The sequence below is a fragment of the Prionailurus bengalensis genome, chromosome A2 (assembly GCF_016509475.1).
Source record: "Prionailurus bengalensis isolate Pbe53 chromosome A2, Fcat_Pben_1.1_paternal_pri, whole genome shotgun sequence".
NCBI classification, from domain to species: domain Eukaryota; kingdom Metazoa; phylum Chordata; class Mammalia; order Carnivora; family Felidae; genus Prionailurus; species Prionailurus bengalensis.
This window is the reverse complement of record NC_057348.1, coordinates 33,112,622-33,131,129: the sequence shown is the minus strand read 5'-3', so window position 1 is coordinate 33,131,129 and position 18,508 is coordinate 33,112,622. Positions and strand designations below refer to the sequence as shown.

Below are 18,508 nucleotides of genomic sequence, written 5' to 3'. Positions count from 1 at the left end.
AATTTCATATCAGAGTAGACCCCCTTGAGGAAGTGGCAGTTGGCCAGGGGACCTCATGGGTTCAAGTGAGAGACTCGGGGACATTGTTTCAGTTTGGGAATTAGCCCTGGCTTCAAGGCCTGAATCCAGAGAGAGCAAGTAGGACGAACCGAGAGAATTGTCAGAAACTTGGTCCTGGAGAAGGAGGGGCAAGGAACCATCTCCTGCTTCCTTTAGAACCAATGCAATCCAACAGATATTCCTTCAGTGATGGAAATGTTCAGTATTCTCAGCTGTCCAACATGGCCGCCACAAACTGCATGTGGTTATTGTGACTGAAAAACTGAATTTTAAATTGAGTTTAGTTTCAAGTAAGTAGTCACGTGTGTCTGGTGTCTGCCATGTTGTGTAGCACAGCTCTAGAACGAAAGCTTCTTCAGGGAAAGACGAGGACCTATTCCCAGAAGACCCTTCCCTTCTCGTTCAGCTGATTTCATTTTATTTATTTTTTGTTGTTGTTATAATATCTATTTTTTAACATTTATTCACTTTTGAGAGACCAAGATTGAGCAGGGGAGGGGCAGAGAGAGAGGAAGATACAGAATCCGAAGCAGGCTCCAGGTTCTGAGCTCTCAGCCCAGAGCTCGACGTGGGGCTTGAATTCACAAACTATGAGATCATGACTTGAGCCCAAGTCAGATGCTCACCTACTGAGCCACCCAGGCGCCCCTCATTCAGCTGACTTCAGAGAGCTAAGCACATGTTTCAAAGTTAAGCTCCCTTAAAAAAAGGATAATTTTGAATCCTCCCAAAGAGGATGTTACTACAGAGCAGTGGTGATCTTCTTTTGTGGATATATTCAGTGACGTGTGAAATGGCAGACAAGTAAAGTGAAGCACTAAAACCTCAGGGCCTGGTGACTGTCAGCACAGTCCTTGATGTCCAGTATTTCTTTGGGACTTGGAGTTGCAGGGTTGTAGGTTTTAAAGCTGGAAATGCAGTAGGGTCGTTTCTTCAGAAGACAGAACTGAGATCTAGAGAGAGAGACCGGTCTAAGACACTCAAGGGCATTGGGACAAAGCCTGGACAAAGCCTATCCCCCAAGTCATGTCACAGGCAGGACTGGGATGCCAGTATTTCCTATGTCTGCTCCCTGGAAATAGATCCCTCTTTTGTAGACTGTATTGCTAGTTTGTTTATTCAGTTGTTTACTCGTTAAAAATAAAATGCTGAACAAAACCAGATATGATCATTGTCCTCATAAGTCTCAGAGTGCACAAGGCACATTATTTATATAATCAAGGGAAGAAATCTACGGTTGTGAGTGTTCTAGGGTCAATAAAGAAGGCTATAGGTTGGGGAGATTTGATCTCTATGGAGTTGGGAAAAGTTGCGCCCGTAGAAGTAATCATTGAAGTAAGTTCTAAGGGTTGAGCTGGAGTTAGGTTGCTAGATTTAACCAAAAAAAATAGAGAACATCCAGTCTTGCATTGCATCCGGCAACCCTAGTTGGAGTTAGGTTTGGACTATGTTGGTGTCGGTAGTGGTGGTAATGATGAGTTGACTGAATCTTGAGAGTTTTATGTGATTAAAAAGCTGGCCTTGGTAGTGCATCAGTTATCATAAGAAGGAGGCAGAAGGTGCAGGTGACAATAGTCCTCCTGGCATGACCCCTAGTTGCTGCCTTGTATGACTGGATAGATGCTGGTACGTCTGCCGAGATAAGAAACTTTGGAAAAGGCCAGGTTTGGTGATGGGGCTAGGGGCCGCATGATGAAACTTTCCATGTCCCACCAGCTCTAATGCTGAGAATAGCATTTACACCAACAGAGTGGAGGCCCCTCCTGCCTCTATAAGGAACGTAACCATTGTCCCTCACAAAGCACAGAAGTTCTTAGTGGAGCTCATGAATTGATGTCTGCTTTGCAATTTGAGCCAACTCCTTATTCTGTCATGAGATAGATGCGACATCAAGACAAAGAACATAGGAATAAATGTGTCTCTCCTCTTTGGCTCATCTTCCTAATTGTAGCACCAAAGTAATGTATTTGATATGGTGCTGGAAATAAATCAGCTGCATCATCTCCCTTTGCCTGGCTTTTCTTGCTTGTTATTTTTTCTTGTTGACATTTTCACTCAGCAAGACAGGTTGCTGCCTCAGCGAGCCCTTGGGACTTCTCTAGGAGAGAGTTTACAAGGGATGAACTATTCAGTGGGGTGGTTCCAAACATGCCTGTTTTACAAATGCCTCTGGGTAGAAGAGGCTGATTATACACTTTGAGCCTTGCAAAGGTTCTCCCTCAGCATGGAGGTGCAGTGCCAGAGTGACATTTCAAATTGGAGTTATGGGTTGCATATTTCTGCATGTTAATTAGGAAGAGGGATGTCAGCATTCAGTCATGTGATTGTTTTGCTTCCTAGAAGGTCTACAAAAAAGCAGCTGCCAAGGGTATACTTTTTGGGGACACAGAGAGAAAGCAGGGGTGAAGAGAGTTCTTGTTTGTCATTGAGGAGAACGAGACCGTCTGGAGTCCTGTTCTTTGGCAGGCCTTGGAAGCCGTCTGTTAGGATAAGCTCTGTTGGCAGACTCCAGCGTGGAATGTTCTCTGTTGATAATGAAAGTAACCAAAGGGAATCTGTGCTGCAATTGGCTGTTCCTCTGCATGTGGAGCTGAAGAGGCTCGTGCCAGGGTGGTTTCGCTGAATTCCCTGCTTAGAGATCCCCAGAGATTCCCGGAGTTGGGAGCATAGACGCTGGGGACAGACAAATGTGTGTGTAAATGCCACTCATCAGTTACACACTGTGTGAATCTCATCTTCAACTGAAAATGGGAATATTGACGGCATTTTTTCCCCATAGGATTATTAATAAAGATGAGAGTAAGTAAATGTATGGGTGGTGACAAGATCGGTGCCCAATAAAGGTAAATTTTGGTTAGTGTTCTTTAAATATACGTTTTGGTAACAGTCTACCCTCTTCTACACTTTAGGGCTTCTATCAGCTCACAACATTGGGTGCAATTTAAGAGTGCTAGGGTTCATTACATGCTAACATTGTTCCAGGCACAATGGTGAGTACTTGGTACACGTTACCTAATTTGATCTTCACCAAAAAAACCTGTTAGAACTGTTGTTATCTTTCTACCATGAGAACTGAGGCTGGAAAGAGAGAGGTCCCTTACGTTGCTCAGGGTCACAAAGCTATTAGATTACCCTCTCTGGTCTTATGGTCAAACCCAAATGACAGTGGCAAGAACAAACATCTAATTAATTATAAGACATTGGCTTATCGTTCGGTGCGTGCAAATCCTAGTTTTGTAGGGTGGAGCGGGTAGGAAAGGGAAGAGTAAAAAGAAAGTGATGGGCGTTTTATGAATGATACCATCCCGTGCTGAGCAAGCAAGTGGAAGGTGCGGCGGTGGGGATCTGAGGTCACTGAGGTGTATCGGATGGACCAGGAAGAAACTGCCGTGAGTCATGCTATTAAAAACCAGATCCACAACAGAGGGATGGAGGCCCGTCCCGAGCTGGAATTCGAGTGTGCTGTCTCTACTTGTTGATTTACTCATTCTCTAAGAATTCCTGATGACCGTATGTGCCTGGTACTGCATTCGGCCTGGCGATGCATTGGTGCGTGAAAGTAGATGTGGTTCCTGCTCTCGTGGCACTTGTGGTGTAGAGGTAAGGACACAGTGAGGGGCACCTGGGGTGGGGGGCTCAGTCAGTGGGGCATCCGACTTCAGCTCAGGTCATGATCTCGCTGCTCATGAGTTCAAGCCCCGCCTCGGGCTCTGTGCTGACAGCTTGGAGCCTGGAGCCTGCTTCAGATTCTCTGTCTCCCTCTCTCTCGTTCCTCCTGTCCCACTCACGCTCTGTCTCTCTCACTCTCAAAAACAAATAAACATTAAAAATAGTTTTAAATAATAATAAGAAAAGATTATAGTGGGGACACCATGGTGCCACAGTCACTTAGGCGTCCAACTCTTGATTTCAGCTCAGATCGTGATCTCAGGGTTCATGAGTTCGAGCCTGCATTGGGCTCCATGCTGACAGTGCAGAGCCTGCTTCAGATCCTCTGTCCCCCTCTCTCTCTTCACCTCCCTTGCTCACTCTTTGTCTCTCATAAATAAAGACAAATTTTAAAAAAAAAACAGGTATTGATTAATTAAAACATCTGATAATTACAACCAAAGCCATTGGGAAGGACAGGTACATGGTTCCCTGAGGACACTTAAGGGTAGCTTTGATCTAGTTGGTGGGGTCAGAGATACAGTCTCTGAGGACAAGTGGGTGGTCACGGCATGACCTTGAGGCCAGACAAAAACAGATACGCTGAATGTCTATGGCCTTATGTGCTATTTGTACATCTCTGCTTTATACATAAAAGAGTAAGGCTTTTTACCCCGCTGTACCCCAAAGAATTAAGCCTGTTTTGTCCCCATGGGTGTGATATTGCCCCGTGAAAATGTGTACTATAGATTCCCAGCCATTGGTAGTCACTACTATCCCGTTCTGCTTATGTTCAAAAGCGTGTCCTGTAGGAAGAGGACAGACAAGTGTCTTCCTGCCCCCACCCCACCCCCATATGGAATTTTAAACTGGGGGACAAAGAACTTAAATGCTATTTACCCTGGACCAGCCAGTGACTCTAAGGCAAGCATTTCTGCTACTCTTGGCCTCTGCATTCCTCATCTACTGAAGAGGAATGCTATTCTCTGATCTGGTTACCTCTGCTCTCTATGCAAAGGGAGGTTCCGTGTCCCCTGAGTACTTGTTAGAAATTTAGAATCTCGGGCCCCACCCTGATCCATTCAATCAGAAAGAATCTCCACGCAATAGAGTTTTGTCGTTTGCATGGTGTTTAAGGAAACTGATGTATACCACATACAACATTTGTGAAGATCATGTTTTAGTTCCGTTTTTACATCTTATTTCTAGTGTCTACCACAGTGCCTGGCCAAAAACAAACAAACAAAACAACAGGTTCCCAGTCAGGAAATGAATGAATCAATACTAAATTCGTACAAAGCGAGAGGCTGTATAGACTTGATTCATTCTGGCTTAAAACTCAGGGTTATGGTCCTCTTTAAATATTTTATCCAGCTCTAAAAATTGATTTGCAGTTCCCATGAATTTTTAAATGCATGTCAGAAAATATTTTTCTTTGACGTGGTCATGGCCAAAGAGTGTGTCTGTTAATTAAGGCCAGCAGTGGCTTCCTCTCCTGTCTTCCCTTGCCCTCTCCTCCCTCCCCAGTCTCTGTTAAGTTTATTGTAAAGCCAGTTCCGAAAATAGCAGCAGAGACACATGCGTTCCCACTCGGGAGGGAGCCTGGCCACCTCAGGAAGCACATGTTGGTGTTGGCTAACGTGGAGACTGCAGGAGAGTCAGGCTCCTGTCTCCTGGAAACTGTGAAGTCTGCCAAGTAATAACCCAAATTAATTTTTTAATCATTTATAATTCTTGAGATGATTTTTATTTAATACTGTTAAGTGATCCATGTATCCCTCACAGAGAGTCTCTTGTGCATACTCTCTGTAAGTTGGTGCTTCTAGCATGGCCAGGTCGGGCCTGACGATGACCGCCATGGCAACTTGATAAGGCAGGGAGTTTGCCAGAAGGGGAGAGTTGTAGGGGAAGTGCCCAGGGACTAGGCAGCTGGATTTGGAGAATGAAGAGGGTGGGTGGAGGCAGTGGAGCGGGTGGTGACTAGCCAGTGGCAAGTGCCCCACCTGCCTTGCCTGTCCTTCTGTGGTAAAGGCACATGGATTACGGCATAACCCCACCCACCAGAAGTCCAGGGACTGAAACCACATTCATCCAGGGATCACTAACACCCATCCGAGTTATTTCTTTTGAGAGGGAGAGAGGGAGAGAATACCAAGCAGGCTTCACAGCAGAGCCTGATGCAGGCCTTGAACCCATGAACTGTGAGATCGCGAACCCCAGAGTCAGGTGCTTAACGGACTAAGCCACCCAAGTGCCCCAAGGCTGTTTTGAAGTTTTAGGTTTTCTTCCTTCCCTCCTGAGTCCAGGCTACTTTGTGCGACCATACCTTCGCATGGCATCAGCCTTGATTGGGGCCAAGATATTTGTCCAGCAAGAGCAGGGACACACAAGGGTGGAACAACTTCTCTCCAAAAATCCTTAATGCAGCAAGTGTACTCCAGGTGACTTGGCTTTTGGTCACGTACTTGTCATCAACATTACCTGGAAGAGATGGAATCCAAGGAACCAGAGTTTATATTTGCCAAGCAGCACTTCTCAGTGTATCCAGATTTGAATCAGAAACAGTCCATTTTTTGTGGCACCTGGCTGGCTCAGTCAGTCGAGCGTGTGACTCTTGATCTCAGGGTTGTAAGTTCACGCCCCACGTTGGGTGTAGAAATTTCTTAAAAATGACGAAATCTTTAAAAAAGAAAAGAAAGATTCCATTTTTATGTTAGTGACTAATTCAAATTATTTTTTTAATCTATGGAAAAAAACATATCTGTGAAGGAAAGTTGAACCTTATGTAATTAGAAAACCACTAAATATAAGCTTTTCTATAAAGTTCGCAGTCAACAAGGAAAATAAATGCTGGAGAGATCTAATTACACCATCTCCCGTTTATAACCCCTTATAGTTTATAGGGTACCTTCCAGCAAGTTAAATAATTTGACCTTCACGATCATCCTATGAGGTCGCTAGGCCTGGGGCTGTCATTTATGTCTTAGAGAGGAAGTATTAAACTGAGTGTGAAAAACTTGCCAAGGTTGTTTGGTCTCTGGCACATTTTGCCTGAGTAAAGGAATAGTACCCAGTTGTCATGTCCCAAGCACTCCAGATACACTGTCTCATTAACCCTTCCAACATGGTGCAATGAGCTCATTTAAAAAAAAAAAATTTGTTTTTACATTTATTTATTTTTGAGAGACAGAGAAACAGAGCACACGTGGGGAGGGGCAGAGAGAGAAGGAGACAGAATCCAAAGCAGGCTCCAGGCTCCGAACTGTCCGCACAGAGCCCGACACGGGGTTCGAACCCACAAACCATGAGATCGTGACCCACAAACCATGAGATCGAGCCAAAGTCGGATGCCCAACCAACTGAGCCACCCAGACGCCCCAGGAATGAGCTCATTTTAGTGATTAGAAACAAACTATCAACATTTAAGTAGTGTTTATCGAGTGTCAGTGTAGTAGCAGACTTTCATGTGGGTTAAAGACTTTTAATGGACCATCTTATTTTATCCTCAAAACAGGTGCTCTCGATACAAACGAGGTATTTTTAGAACCCTAATTTTACAGAAGGGGACGATGAGGGGTTGTTTTTGTTTTTGTTTTGTTTTTTGTTTTTGTTTTTGTTTTTTAATGGCTAAACGCCTAGGATCACAGAGTCAGTTAGTGGTGAAGCAAGGATTTGAAGGCAAAACTGTCTCTTTGCCACTTTGGTGGGCTGCGTGATGGGCCGCATACTTTTCATGCCTATACCTCAGATTAACCTGAATGAGATGACTGACCCGAGACACTTTGTCTTCTATGACGGTAACTGCATGTGGTTCAGCATAATAATATGTACTTTTTTTGTGTCCAGCATTAATTTTCAGGAACAGGAAACAACTGTGAATAAATGGATTATTTGGGGAGTTTATCGTTGCTTTGAAATCTGCTATTCACTTAATTTAAGAAAGACTCTGCACTTGAAAACTTGGGAAAATCCACACCTATTTGTCAAATTTAGGTAGAACTTTTCTTTTCCCACCATTTATTTTTGTCATTAACTGAAGATGTCTAAGTTTTCATTGATTTTTTTTTTTAATGACAACAGCTTCCTGAATGTTGATTTGGTTTCATGACACTGGAATGATCATGTTTGTAAAATTATAATTATAAAATTATGAATAAAGGGACCCATCCCTTGGTCACATCTTTGAGTGGAAGAGTCTTATATAGACTTTGGTCTTTAACTTCTAACTCAAACATGAACACGATGCTTAGTGTAATAGTGATCAGAAGGAATTAGAATTAAATTCAGTAGACCTTTGTCTCTATTTTTTGTTCCCTGTGAAATTAATCTTTTAAATCGTGAGCTGTTTTACTTACCTGCCTCGTTAATAGTCTTCAGATTGTGAAAAAGTCAGCACTGTGGTCTCCTTTCAACTTCAGCAAAAGGGTGGGAGGTCCTTAGATGTAACCTCTGTAGAAATGCAGAAGAGGCCTTGGTTCATACATGTGCTTCACCCTTGCCCACGTGTTAGCGGTTATATTCAGTTTCTGTACCTTTAACTTGGACACCTGACAAGTTTTTTTGAAGAAATTGATAGTATCATCTTCCGTGAAAGAACTATAATGATTCAGTTGAGTACAAGCCTCCAGAATGTGCTTTTTAGGTTTCTCTCTGGAAGGATACCAGAGAGATGCCCACTAGTCTCCTGCACCTTTTAACTTGTGTGTTGAGAGTTCCCCGCTGACACCCAGTCTTACACCACTGTCAAAGAAAGTGGGTGTGTATATTCGTAAGTGTCGTGGTTCAAAAAGGATTTTTTTTTTAATTTTTTTTTTCAACGTTTATTTATTTTTGGGACAGAGAGAGACAGAGCATGAACAGGGGAGGGGCAGAGAGAGAGGGAGACACAGAATCGGAAACAGGCTCCGGGCTCTGAGCCATCAGCCCAGAGCCTGACACGGGGCTCGAACTCACGGACCGCGAGATCGTGACCTGGCTGAAGTCGGACACTCAACCGACTGCGCCACCCAGGCGCCCCATCAAAAAGGATTTTAAAGAAATAATGTTAATAAACAAGAAATTTTAATTATAAAATAAGGTTCAATGGAAGCCACTTCTTGACCATCTGTGTGTCTCGTGCAGAGGAGCATATTACTGTCTCCTTTTGCTTTTGTGCGTTTGTAGTAAAATGTGTATTTTATGTAATTATGTATGGAAGTTAGGCAGCGGGCTGAGTCCTTGGGAAGAAACAGTGTATACAGGGTTTGTTATTATTTATAAATTCTACTTTATGAAGCATGGAATTACAAACATTGCTTAGGATTTATTGAAAGACTCAGTATAATTTCTCTTCCTGGCCTTCCTGTACAAGACATGAGACGGTGAATGGATTAGTGGCATTCTAATGCTAACGTTTTTTTTTTATCATGTAGTCACTGCGTATTATTGATTAGAAGCTGCATTTTTCAAACTTCGGCTATTCGTGAATCACCTTTATGATTTTGTCTACATCTGAACATAATATCTATTACTTGTTTGAAATATTCTTTAAAATAACTTATTTTTAATTTAAGTTTTCAAAAGGAATCATTGCCACTACTATTTATTCGGTTAATTAATTTTTATTAGATATAGCTATCTTTTTTTTTTTTTGAGTTTATGTATTTTGAGAGAGGGAGAGAGAAAGAATCCAAAGCAGGCTCCACATGCAGAGCCTGATATGGGGCTTGAACCCACAAACCGTGAAATCATGACCGGAGCTGAAACTAAGTGTGAGATGCTTAACCAGCTGAGCCACCCAGGCACCCCTATAGCTAGCTGCCTTTTTAAAATTAAAGTCAGTTTTAAAAAGTATTGCTTTTTTGCTTAATTTTAAAAGTCACCTTTATATTACTACCATAACTTAGGAGCTAGACTTTTTTTTAGTCCACATAAAAAACATATACACACATATTAAAATTAAAAAATGAAAAATCCATCCAGATATTGCTCAAAATCACTGAGCCAAACATTGGGGAAAAGTGGCTAAACGCGAAATGGACAGTTACTGAGAGTGGCCATCGTGCCTTCATTGACACAGTTTTCTCTTAGAACTTGGCAAGGGTTCACTCCCACCCCACATGACCCTGAGAGTCAAGTCTGCCATTCAGTTAAAGAGGTGCCACGTGGTATTCACTGTCCTCCTTTTTAAATAATGCCCTGGTTCCCTCTTAAGGAGTCTCCTTATTAAGGGAAAGTGACTTTGACTTTGTAGGCCTGTAAGGGTGCTGGCAATAATGAATTTTTTATTTTCTGTGAGGCTAGGTCTGAACTGGATTCAGCATAATGCTGGTGCATATATGTAAAAAGGTGACCCACTGAATTTCAAATGCAATGAGGATGAAGTTCTGCTATTCAGTACAGCCGCCTTTGTTTTTAGCCCTAGTAGTAGCTACTTTGCGACTAAACAATGCATCTTTCCTCCTGGCTTCTGAAATCGCCATGTCTAGCTGGGGAGGAACGACTTCTTTCGTAACCTATTCCAGAAATGAAATACAGTTTGTTCTGGCTTTCTATTTAAAAAAAAAAAAAATGTTTTTTTTAATGTGCTGAGAGATTTGGATGTGAAGTCTTGAAAAAAGCAAAGTATTCTTTCTAAAACATGCAAATGTGTCTCTCCATCACCTAGGAAACTATTATGGGACACCCAAACCTCCTAGCCAGCCAGTCAGTGGGAAAGTGATCACGACGGATGCCTTGCAAAGCCTTCAGTCTGGCTCCAAGCAGTCGACCCCAAAGCGAACCAAGTCCTACAATGATATGCAAAATGCTGGCATAGTCCACACGGAGAATGAGGAGGAGGATGACGTTCCTGAAATGAACAGTAGCTTTACAGGTAAAGACCAGACGACCTTCCCCCTCGATGGACTCGGGGGTAGGGGCGGTGGGAGGCATTTGTAGACAGTGATGAGAAGGTGTCTGTTCTCAGGAAGAATTCAGAAGGGCTGACAAAATTCTATCTCTGACCATGCAAGGTTTGGAGAAGAGATGACTTTTCCTTGGTCTATTTTTCATGCTTCTTTGCAAGACCATTTTAACATCACCCAAATATCTTAAAGGGGCTAGAATGAAATGTCTGTAGAAGGGAATCTAGAATATTCAGCGTTATTTCCTTCTCTTCAAAACAATAGGTCTTAAGAATATTTGTATTTTGTTCATTTATTTCTTGGCCTTGACACTATTCCATAATTACAACTGATTGCTTATAAAGACAAATAAGATAATTTGTTTACCGGTTTAATATTCATGGATGCTGATAGAAGGCTAATAGCAACCTTTTCTCTCATACTTTGCAAGTACAGATTCCAGTGGAACTCTATAATGTATTCAGTTAGCTTATGCCAATTTTTCTGTCCGCCCCCAAATGGAGAAACATGGAAAGTTAATAAATACTCATTTCTGTCTTGCATATGCATTCTATATTATATAACATATATTACTCATTGCGTTGTACATTTATATGTACATTCAAGGCTGTGTACCCCCAAGCTTAGATACGTTGTATTTTATGAGGGGATCTTCAAGGACAAGGCCTCTAGGTAAGCTTAGACTGGTTGGGTAGCACCCACTTCCTGGGGGCACCATTCACCGAGGCTATGGTGTTTATTTCTCGGGTTAGTGTAGTGACCAAGAATGGATCACAAATGTTTTTCACTTTATGGAGGTTTGACTTTATATAGTAACTCAGGATGGAGCAACTGCATAAGGCGTGAGTCACTCCCGTTTATAATATTGTGACTTTGAAGAACACCTTGTTTCTTCTGTTCTTTCTGTACTTAAAAAGTAATTTCTTCGATATTTTAGAGTATAGCTATGGAGTAGTTATCTATCTGCAGCATATGAGGTGTTTCTCTCTCTTGGTGACCTTTCTTGACATCATCACACTACAGTCCTTACTTGAGTAGACTCCTTCCCAATAATGGGGAAATTAGTTAAACTCCATATTTTCCTTCTCGTGTTTGCAAATCTAATAGAATATTTAAGAAAATGTATTTGTTCAATGCTTTCTACAGCCTATACAGGCCTCTTTGACGTTTTCTTTTTTTTTATTAATTTGTTTTCTTTTTTATTTTTTTTAATTTACATCCAAATTAGTTAGCATCTAGTGCAACAATGATTTCCCAGGAATAGATTCCTTAGTGCCCCTTACCCATTTAGCCCATCCCCCTCCCACAACCCCTCCAGTAACCCTCTGTTTGTTCTCCATATTTGTGAGTCTTCTGCTTTGTCCCCCTCCCTGTTTTTATATTATTTTTGTTTCCCTTCCCTTATGTTCATTTGTCTTGTCTCTTAAAGTCCTCATATGAGTGAAGTCATATGAATTTTGTCTTTCTCTGACTGACCAATTTCACTTAGCGTAGTACCCTCCAGTTCCATCCACGTAGGTGCAAATGGCAAGATTTCATTCTTTTTGATTGCCGAGTAATGCTCCATTGTATATATACACCACATCTTCTTTATCTATCCACCCATCGATGGACATTTGGGCTCTTTCCATACTTTGGCTATTGTTGATAGTGCTGCTGTAAACATGGGGGTGCGTGTGTCCCTTCGAAACAACACACCTGTATCCCTTGGATAAATACCTAGTAGTGCCATTGCTGGGTCGTAGGGTAGTTCTATTTTTAGTTTTTTGAGGAACCTCCATACTGTTTTCTAGAATGGCTGCACCCGCTTGCATTTCCATGACGTTTTCTCATTAAGCTCAGAAGCCTGAAATTCTTTAAGATGACAATTAAAACAATTTTTGATGGCTTTATTGTCACACCAGTAACCCAGTCCTTCCGCAAGAAGCATTAGATAAAGAAGAGACCTAATTTGTTATCCTGGTTTCTTGGTTCTCAGTAGTTGTCTTACTATGAACGTAATTTCTAACTTTCCTCATCTGTAAAATGGTTAAGGTTAAATCATATCTAAGTTCCCCCTTCTAGCTCTAAGATTTTGAGTCCACAAAAATTTTCATTTTCCAATTAGAATGGATTAGGCCAGGGGCTGACCTACTATTGTTCCAGCTAGGAGAAATTTGCCATCTTTTATTACATAGGCATTTATTTAAATCAGTTCCTTTCATTCACGTAGAAATATCTGATTCATATTTAGTAGTCCTTGCTGATATGAAAGCCAGTTTTGGAAAAAAGTTAAAATATTTCTTTTTAAAAGTAGCTAACATTATAATGTCTTGATCTTTCAACAAATAAGGATAGCACATCATGACGTAACCAAAACATATTTCCAGGCACAGAAAGAAGACCTGGGGAGTGATATGCAGTGAAACACTCCTGCCAGGTGGAAGACGGTCCCCAGGAGACATGAGTGTCCTTGTCTCTCCCCTATTTATTAAGTAATTTCTTGGTATAAAGCAAGAACAAAGTAGGAATTGTTGACAGTTGGTTTTAATGCACTTCCTATGTCTAACTACTAGGAACCTTTGTCTCTTAGAAAACATGCCTCAGAAATTCTGACTCCATTCAATCTTCGCTTGAAATCCTGGCATCAAAGAAAAACTTTTGGGCCCAGGTCATCATTGCTGTATTCAGTCTGATCATTCATTCCGTGCGCACACACACACAAAAGCCAAGTGACACTTGAACGTCTTCTGCAGCTTCCTGTCCTAACACCCAGAAAGCTGGTAGGATGCATAGGGAAGTGATGTTCAGATGTACATGTGATGGGTATCCTCAGTGTGTTGAGTAAATGCCTCCTCACTTACCGAGCTGTAACTGTGACAGCTGACAGCCTGTCATACCCTAACTCATATAAATTCTTTCAAATAATTGACACTGTGTGTATCTCTGTGTCTATGATATGTGTATCAAACTAGCTATGTCAAAGCATTTTGCTCTCTGAACCACTTTAAGTAGCAATCCACCAGCCACTTGGAGCACAGAGTGACAGTAACATAATGAGGTCTTGGCTCTGGGTTGCGAGAGTTGTGATAAAGGAATGAGTGTCATATCCAAATACGGAAACGCTATGGAGCTATTAAAAATATTGACCAGGATATTTTTAATTCACATGCTGTTGTTATTATCTTAGCAGATTTCTGCTCTGTGGCTTTGGAAAGAGGCACACGATGTCTAAATAGCATGCCTAAGTGATATTGGGAATGTCTGCAGGCAAAGGCAGGAAATACACGGTGAGAAGCATCCTGGGGAGGTGGCCACAATCCCTGCCACCGTCTGTGACGGAGGCAGGAGCTGAGCAGTGAACAGTCACCCCAGATACTCCCCACAGTACTGACTATTGAACACAAAGCATTCTTCTACAAACCGTGCCCAAACTATGGACCTGAAGGAGCCCTTGAAAATGAACGCTACGTGTGCTTCATGAAGGTAGAGTTATGAGCCAAGCACACACATTTATACAAATAAAAAATTTTTTAAAGCGCATTTGTATAAGTACTTTGTTTCGTACAGCTTGGAAAATACGTAACAAGCCACCACAACTAAAAAGTAGCTAGTTCATCCATTAACCTCCTCTAAGAGACATCAAGATATTTAATTGTGTTTTGAAGCCTTTTTTTTCTCCCAACAGCCCCCCTGTTATTGAACATGAGGTTGCTGATGCTTCTTTTCCATTAGTAGGCAATGATAAAACATTGCTTTGGACTGTCAAGAGATAATATTACTCTAAGAGCTAATGTTTCTCCATTGCTATGTGGCAGGCATTTTGCTAAGCTCTTTACCCATATGCTAGAGAGGTCTAATAGCTTGTCCAAGTTCACAAAACCAGTGAGTGTCAAACCTGTCATTTCAAGCTGACTCCAGAGCCTACATGCTCATCCAGTGTGCTGTTTGTGTCTGAATCAGGTTTGTTAGTTATGTACCCAGTCAAGGATGCACATAATCTCAAAGCACATAATGCAATATAGGCTCCGGAAGTGTATTTTTGACATGAGTTTATATTCTCAAAGTTACCCTCAAAAGCCCACAAGTATGTGTATGTGTATGTTAAATGCTTGGAAGCTTCCTATTTACTACGAATGAAAAAGTTATCGATGTTATTTATGGTTTACAAGTCCTTTTCACATGTATCCTATAAACCACCTGGAAATCTTTAGAGATAAGCAACATAGGTATTACCTCCCCCATTTTGCAGATGAGATCACCAAGGAAAAGTGCATGTTCCCTCACTCTAGACAGTGGGAGAACCGGGCTTCCTCGTTGCCCATCCGGTCTGTGTTCCAACAGTCCCTTCTACCTATCCCGTTGGGATCCATTGGCAACCTCTCATAAGAGAGTGACAGCAATGCTCCTAAATGTTCGGTGAATCCATTGAAAGATGTTCTGAAATCAGAGCACATGTCAAGGTCAAAGCCATGATTAGGACTATTAATTTTTAAGTCTGTACTTTTTTCCAGCCTCTCATTTTTGGACTTTGCATTTTCTTTAAGAGAATGAGATTGTTTGAGGTTCTGTTGAACTGGAAAGAAGACACAGAAAGCCAAACACGTCAGGTTGCTCACATTAAACATCTGTAGCTTTGTTTTTGTTCATCAATTAGATGGGAGGAATCCTTTGACAGTATGAAGTCATCATCATGTGCACTTTAAATATCTTACAATTTTGTCACTATACCTCGGTGAAGCTGAAATATTTTTAATAAAAAATATCGATGGCTTTTTGTATGTCAGTCATACCTCAATCAAGCATGTGTTTACAGAAGACATGTACAATATACAAAATGAAAAATATTTGGATACTTTACAATAAGGTCTAGTTGCTAGAGGAATTTTAATTTTTCTTTAGGAAATTATAGTTGCTTAGATATTTTGCCAGTGAGCTAACATTCCCTTCCCATAGTCAAGGTTTTGGAACGCTGGCAGGACTTTGTTTTTTACATAAATTATATTGAGAGTTTAACCGAATCCTTTAATGTTTATGTCCAGCCTGTTGCCACTACCCCCCTTTTTTTTGTTACATCCAGCTTCTATTAAAATGGGTCGATTAAAATTCTTACATAAAATTATTGAATGTCATCCATTGCCCTAGGACTTCTCTAGCCCTTAAATACCATGTCAAAAGATGATCACTGACTTTGGACACTTGCGTTTCTAGTAGCTGGTCCCAGTCCCTGAGGACCCGTCAGGCCCACACTGAGTGCCAGGGCCGTTGGCAGGCATTTTACGTGTCCTCAGTCCTTCAGTTCTTCTGGCATGCGCATTTTGTTTTCACTTCACAGTTGAGGAATCAGTTGCTCAGAGAGGCAGTCCGTCTGTTCTGAAGTCACACAGCTAGAAACGGGCAAACTCTGTGTTCTGGACTGTGGTCTGATGTCACATCCATCCTGAGGGCCCAAGCTGACCTGAAGACAAAGGTTAATCATAATAACTTTGATGAAGAAACTGATGATGATAGCAGCTAATAAATACTGTTAGCTGTATCCTACACACTGTACTGGCTGCTTTACTAAATTCATGCATTCCTCCCCACAACCCAGTGAGGTTGGTACCATTATCCCCATTTTATAGATGAGGAAACCAGGGCTTTCAGAGGTTAAGTGTGTTGCCCAAATTAGCAAAAGGTGAGGCCAGGATTCAAAGTTAGGCAGTCTGGCTTCTGAGTCAGTGCTTGTAATCAGTATTTGTTCTCTTTCTGTTTTTGTTTTTGTTGTTTTTCTTTTTTTTTTTGCTTGTGCCATATTGCTTCACTATTTTTTTTTTTAAAGGAATTGTGATTGAAGTATTGGGAACGTTTTGCATAAAAATACAGATTCCCACCTTCTCTTTAAAAAACAGATCTGGAGGGGCCACCTGGATAGCTCATCTGACTTCTGCTCTGGTCATGATCTCGTGAGTTCAAGCCCCGTGTCGGGCTCTGTGCTGACAGCTCAGAGCCTGGAGCCTGTTTCAGATTCTATGTCTCCCTCTCTCTCTGCCCCTCCACCACTCATGCTCTGTCTCTGTCTCTGTCTCTCTCTCAAAAATAAATAAACATTAAAAAAAAAATCTGGAAATACTGAGTCCACTCTTAGGACGCTGACATGACACACAGAATTCCTTGCCCCCATCAGAAAGGCTGAACCCTCTGCAATGCTCCATCTAGACATATTATTTGTGCCTCGGCTGGCACTGCAGACATAGGAGTTTGGACTCTGGCCCATCGGCAGCAAGACAGAACCCCTCCCAGAAGGTGAAAGTTCTAGTGAGTCTTTTGAGAGCTCTTTATCTCTGTCCTCCCAAATATGACTCTTGTCTCTGAATCTCCATCACTGGGTGGTTTAAAAATGCACATTTTGGAACGATCCCCCAAGTCTATTCTCTATAGTAGGGAGTCAGAATCTGCACTTTCACCATCTTTCTGGGTGATTGCTATGTACACGTCCATGTAGGAAGTGTACATTCTAAAAATACCGGAAAAGGGGCGCCTGGGTGGCTCAGTCGGTTGGGAGTCCGACTTTGGCTCAGGTCATGATCTCGCGGTCCGTGAGTTCGAGCCCTGCGTCGGGCTCTGTGCTGACAGCTCGGGGCCTGGAGTTGCTTCGGATTCTGTCTCCCTCTCTCTCTACCCCTCCCCTGCTCACATTCTGTCTCTCTCTCTCTCTCTCGAAAATAAAAACATAAAAATACCAAAAATGAATATACGTTGGCTCCTAGAGACTTAAGGGCTACTCTTTTAAATCCTGCCAAGTTTCGAATTTATTTTCTGTCGATTTGTAATTTCAAATTGTTTCTTCCCTGTTGGCTTCATTTCCTTTTTTCTCCTTAAAAATTCTAGTTCTTTTATTAACCTGCACTGATGGATACAAATTGTGAAACCAACTCAAATTGGCTTAAGCAAGAATTTAGAGGATCAAGCAACTGAAGAGGCCAGCAGTACATGGCATCAGTGGCTCAGGCAGGAATATTAGGCAGCTTTCTCTTTCATTTCTGCTGTCCGCTTTGTAGACTTAATTCTAAGTCAGGTCTTGCCAACCTGTGTCAAGATGGCCACGAGCACCTGCAGCATGAGAATCCGTCAGCTTAATAATTTCAGCATCCAGAAGGTAATTCCAGCAAACGCTTATATGCCTGGCATTCATTTGCTTTGGATCAGGCACCTGACCCAATAAGAAAGGCAAGAGTGATAGCCCTGTGACTTGGGCATACCACATGAGCTAGGTGTGGGTTTAAGTCAGTCCCCACCTGGACCACAAGGACTTTGATGGGTTGGATTTCCAAAGGGAAGTCTGAGAGCTGGTTCTAGAGAAAGAGGGTAGAGATGAATTGCAGGGAAAGACCACAGGCGTCCTCCTCAGTGGTGGCAGATTTTTGGTGGAAGTGGTTGTTTAATAGGCTCCATGTGCCCTCCATCCAACTTCTGAATTAGCTTCATTCTCTTGTGCATCATTGGGAGCGAGTCATGAGAGAAAGATTTGAAAACGGCCTTTCATTATTCCTCAGTCTGCTTTCAGAAATCATAAGTGTCTACAGGAGAATTACTGAGGGGGGTGGAAAATAACCACAACTCCTGATTCTTAACGTTTTAAAACCCCGTGGAGACTGACGTTTAACATCCTCATAAAAATTCAGCCAGAATGTCAGCAGCGCCATTTGTAGATACGTTGATGACATCATCTCTTGATGTTTCCAGTTAATAAGAACGCAAGGAGATTCATGTACTTCGAGTCTTCTTTTAAAACCCAAGTCAAATTAGTCCACCCACATGATACTGTTCTGGGGGTAACTGTCTTGTTTTTTGCAAGAACATTCCCTTACTTTTCCAAAAGAAGCTAGAATCTGACTCACTGGGATAGCTGTGTCTATGCTCTAAAGTTTTATATACTTGCAAGCTTGATGTGTCGG

The 18,508-nt window shown here is 41.9% G+C and overlaps 1 protein-coding gene across 20 annotated transcripts in view; it reads left to right on the top strand.

The window, feature by feature from the left end:
* The window catches only part of MAGI1 (membrane associated guanylate kinase, WW and PDZ domain containing 1), a 643,266-nt gene that overhangs the window by 517,369 nt on the left and 107,389 nt on the right, over window positions 1-18,508 (top strand). For all 20 annotated transcript variants that reach the window (XM_043587882.1, XM_043587890.1, XM_043587870.1 and 17 more), the window contains exon 4: window positions 10,355-10,561. In XM_043587882.1, the coding sequence (XP_043443817.1) occupies window positions 10,355-10,561 (207 nt within the window). The remainder of the gene's footprint in view (window positions 1-10,354; window positions 10,562-18,508) is intronic.